Source organism: Poecilia reticulata, linkage group LG4 (assembly GCF_000633615.1).
Source record: "Poecilia reticulata strain Guanapo linkage group LG4, Guppy_female_1.0+MT, whole genome shotgun sequence".
Taxonomy (NCBI): domain Eukaryota; kingdom Metazoa; phylum Chordata; class Actinopteri; order Cyprinodontiformes; family Poeciliidae; genus Poecilia; species Poecilia reticulata.
The window spans coordinates 2,619,826-2,623,864 of NC_024334.1; the positions used below are offsets into that span (position 1 = coordinate 2,619,826).

Below are 4,039 nucleotides of genomic sequence, written 5' to 3' on the forward strand. Positions count from 1 at the left end.
CTGCCATTTATTTGGGGGCTAAAATGGCTAAAATTAGATTGTTATGCATGAATTTTGTACCATATAGTCAATATGTTACTAGAAAAAGATTATTTTGATTATTTAAAAGCTTACTGAAAATATTTTGATTCTGTTATGTTTAAAGATTATCTCTTAATAAAATAAGGAATGATCAACATTCCTCATTTTATTATTTTACTCTTTTTTTGTTTTTCCCAATACAAAATCTCACAAATTTGCCACTTTATTCTCCTGACATTATGTCTTCATCATGACTTTATTTATGTTGATGTTTTTGTTTATCTGTTCAGCACTTTGGTCAGTTTTRCTCTTTTTAAAGGTGCTTATWAATAAAACAAATGTCGCTATATTTAAAGAAAACAAGGCAAAGTTTTCTTTCTTAGTATTGTGACAATCTTGGTGCAAAAGATAAAATCCATATTTCATAATAAATACTTCTTGAATCACACATTTATGCAAACAGAAGTGAAACTTTGGGTTTCAGTTTCTGKARCGGTTCCTGATGTGACGCAGCTTTCATGGAGAAGTAATTGGACTGAATCACCATTTCGTTCCACTTCATTCGTGCTCCTAAAATAAAACCAGAGCTGAAATGAGTCGGTCTCTCCGTTGCTCTCCTCACCTGGACGGACAGATCTGGTTGCCAGCTCTTCTCCAGGTCCTGATCRGGATTTATTTCAAAGTATTGCAGGGAAAACTTCTCGTTTCCTGCTCTCTGAAGTTTGAAAGTTTAGGTTCTCCAAGCTAAATCATAAAAGTTCCCACATGTTCTTATTTTATGATGAGAAAACTGTGATGGCATTACTAGAAAACTGAAGTTTCTTAAGGCGTTTAAAAATGTTGTAATTCTTTTCAATGAAAGATATTCAATTCAAAGTTGGGGAACAAAATGATAAATGCTGGAAATTTCTTTCTGCAAACAGAGATTTGGTATAAACTAAAATTATGTTTTGGTTTTATTGGACGATTTTTAATTCAGAAACCAATTTCTCTATTCAAACAGTCTGGAGGTTCTGTTTAAATTATGCGCCTGAAAGAGGAAAAGACAACGTAAAYAAAATGTTTATTGAAAACAATTTTATAAGTTTTGAACAAGCTTGTAGAATAGTTTATTTTATAATATTGTGACAAAATGTCAGTGTCCAAGTAGCATGAATGCTTTTGTACGTCTTTGAGTTAAAACTTCGTTCTGTTTTCTTTAGTATCCTCTCTTGCATGTGGTAGAAACTCTCTAAATTTAAGTACTTAAAAGGTTATTTTGTGCCTGATTTTACTTAAAATATGTGCTATATTTTTAATGTAAAAAAATTTAGATTATAAAGCCAACTCTCAAAGTTTGGACGTTGCTCACGGTTGCAGTTTAGATAAATTTATGATTACATGTTTTGTGTATTTTTCTAATTCTTATCTCTCAATGAGGGTGGAAAAAATACTGGATTTTTCTTTGGGTCTGATTAAACGCTGATTAAATTTCTGTCCTGTTCCTGAGAGTCAAAATGAGTTGATTTAATTCAGGATTAAAAGCTCCTCTGATGGTCTGTTCATKAACTTCTYTGGTTTAATTCAGCAAACAGCGTCTGAACCACAGATTTTCACCAACCTCATCAAATCCTCGGTTTAAAGCTGTTCACAATAAAATGAAAGCAACAGAATTACTTTGTTTGGTTCACCAACCAAAATAAGTAAGATTTACATAAACATGTGAAATTATTCAAATTGGCAGGTTTTGCATTTCATTGTGAAAGTTTTAAAGTCAAATACTTTATGACACAACCGTGTTACGTAAASCCACAAGTTCCCTTTATGCAACTCTGGAATGTTTTACATAGGTGGTGGCCATTTTCCATTTCCTACTTTTGTGGCTTTGGTCGTTTCATACAATGTGCTGTTTTGTTTGCTTTTTGTGGGATATGAAAGGCGATCTGCCGCGGAACATTTTGGACCAGACATGCTGCAGTAATTCCCTACAAGCTCTGACATCTGATTTAAAATAGTTTCGAGTCATAAAAACCAAGATGTTGTGTTTTCAGGTAGCYCTCTTCAGCTTACCTGTGCAGCAGAGCTGAGAGACGGAGCAGAAGATGCCACCCAGGCCATCCTCAGGGGAGCTGTGGGGCATCCACTTGATGCCCCCAAGGTATGACTTCCTGTTCTGAAACTCAATGTTAATTTATGTTATTCCAAACAGAAATATCAKCAGGWAAGCACTGATGATGWTTCTCGTTGTGACTGCAGGATCCTAGTGGACTGCCTGCTGCCCAATGGGATGATTCTGACCTTGGAGTGTCTCCGAGAGGCCACGCTAATCACCATCAAGCATGAGCTGTTCAAGGAGGCCAGAAAGTATCCCCTCCATCACCTCCTGCAGGAGGAAACCTCCTACATTTTTGTCAGTGTTACACAGGTGAGAACTTGATTGATGTTTTTTTTTTGTTTTTTTTGGGCAAAAGTATTTTGAAAAATTTACTTTTTGCATGTTTTTNATGGATGGTTTGTTCTTTTGTTCTCATGTTTTCATTAAATGTAAATAAACCATTTAAGCTGTGCAGTAAATCATCCCTAATGGTGTAAAATGGTGATTATTATTCAGCGTTAATGGCAGAAGGTGGCATGCTTTCCCATCGCTGTGTCGGCTGCAGCTGACTCACCGTGTTGTCGTGTTTATGAGTGCAGGACCTCAGCAGACTGGATAAAGMAGTTGTGTCATTTCCCAGCACAAAGCCGAATGAGAAAATCATGACTGGTAACTAAGATGCAGCACTTTTGTTCATCCCGGCTCATTTTATTTGTAAATATTTGCCATTTGAAATTGGCTGTTTCTGACCAGTTGCATAATTTGCAGCTTCTGTCATCGTCTTGTTTTTAGTTACTTATTTTTCTAACTGGGTGTTGAGTTGCTTTCTACTCTCTGATTTCTGAAAAGTAGACATTGTTTGGAATTTAAGGTTGAGTTTCTGATTTATTTATTTTTAATTTTAATAGATTTTTCTTTTTTTTTGCTTACTTTCTTTTCTAAAACAGAAATTTCAAATGAGTATTTTCAAAAAGTTGTTTATATTTCAATCGTCCGTCTGAGTTGCAGGATGCCTATGAAAATATTTGTTTAATTACAAAAATAAAGTGATAATTGCAGAAAAAATACTGCATTGTTTGGAAAAATCTCTTTAAAGCCTCCCTTTCTTTTCCTTTTTAAAAATAAATAAGTTTTGTATATTTTTTCTCTTTTCACACCCATTTGTGGATAACATTTTATTGTCATGGCGTTATTTATTTGTGATGCCTCTTTTTTTTCCTGTTTTTACTGCAGTTCAGTTTTGCTGGTTGTGTCTGCTGCCATTTATTTGGGGGCTAAAATGGCTAAAATTAGATTGTTATGCATGAATTTTGTACCATATAGTCAATATGTTACTAGAAAAAGATTATTTTGATTATTTAAAAGCTTACTGAAAATATTTTGATTCTGTTATGTTTAAAGATTATCTCTTAATAAAATAAGGAATGATCAACATTCCTCATTTTATTATTTTACTCTTTTTTTGTTTTTCCCAATACAAAATCTCACAAATTTGCCACTTTATTCTCCTGACATTATGTCTTCATCATGACTTTATTTATGTTGATGTTTTTGTTTATCTGTTCAGCACTTTGGTCAGTTTTRCTCTTTTTAAAGGTGCTTATWAATAAAACAAATGTCGCTATATTTAAAGAAAACAAGGCAAAGTTTTCTTTCTTAGTATTGTGACAATCTTGGTGCAAAAGATAAAATCCATATTTCATAATAAATACTTCTTGAATCACACATTTATGCAAACAGAAGTGAAACTTTGGGTTTCAGTTTCTGKARCGGTTCCTGATGTGACGCAGCTTTCATGGAGAAGTAATTGGACTGAATCACCATTTCGTTCCACTTCATTCGTGCTCCTAAAATAAAACCAGAGCTGAAATGAGTCGGTCTCTCCGTTGCTCTCCTCACCTGGACGGACAGATCTGGTTGCCAGCTCTTCTCCAGGTCCTGATC

The 4,039-nt window shown here is 34.3% G+C and overlaps 1 protein-coding gene across 1 annotated transcript in view; it reads left to right on the plus strand.

Moving 5' to 3' along the window:
• LOC103463230 (phosphatidylinositol 4,5-bisphosphate 3-kinase catalytic subunit alpha isoform) overlaps positions 1–4,039 on the plus strand; it is a 33,057-nt gene that overhangs the window by 4,644 nt on the left and 24,374 nt on the right. Inside the window, 2 exon segments of the mRNA XM_008406469.2 lie at positions 2,052–2,158; positions 2,257–2,425. Coding sequence (XP_008404691.1) covers positions 2,103–2,158; positions 2,257–2,425 — 225 coding nt within the window. The 5' untranslated portion in view covers positions 2,052–2,102.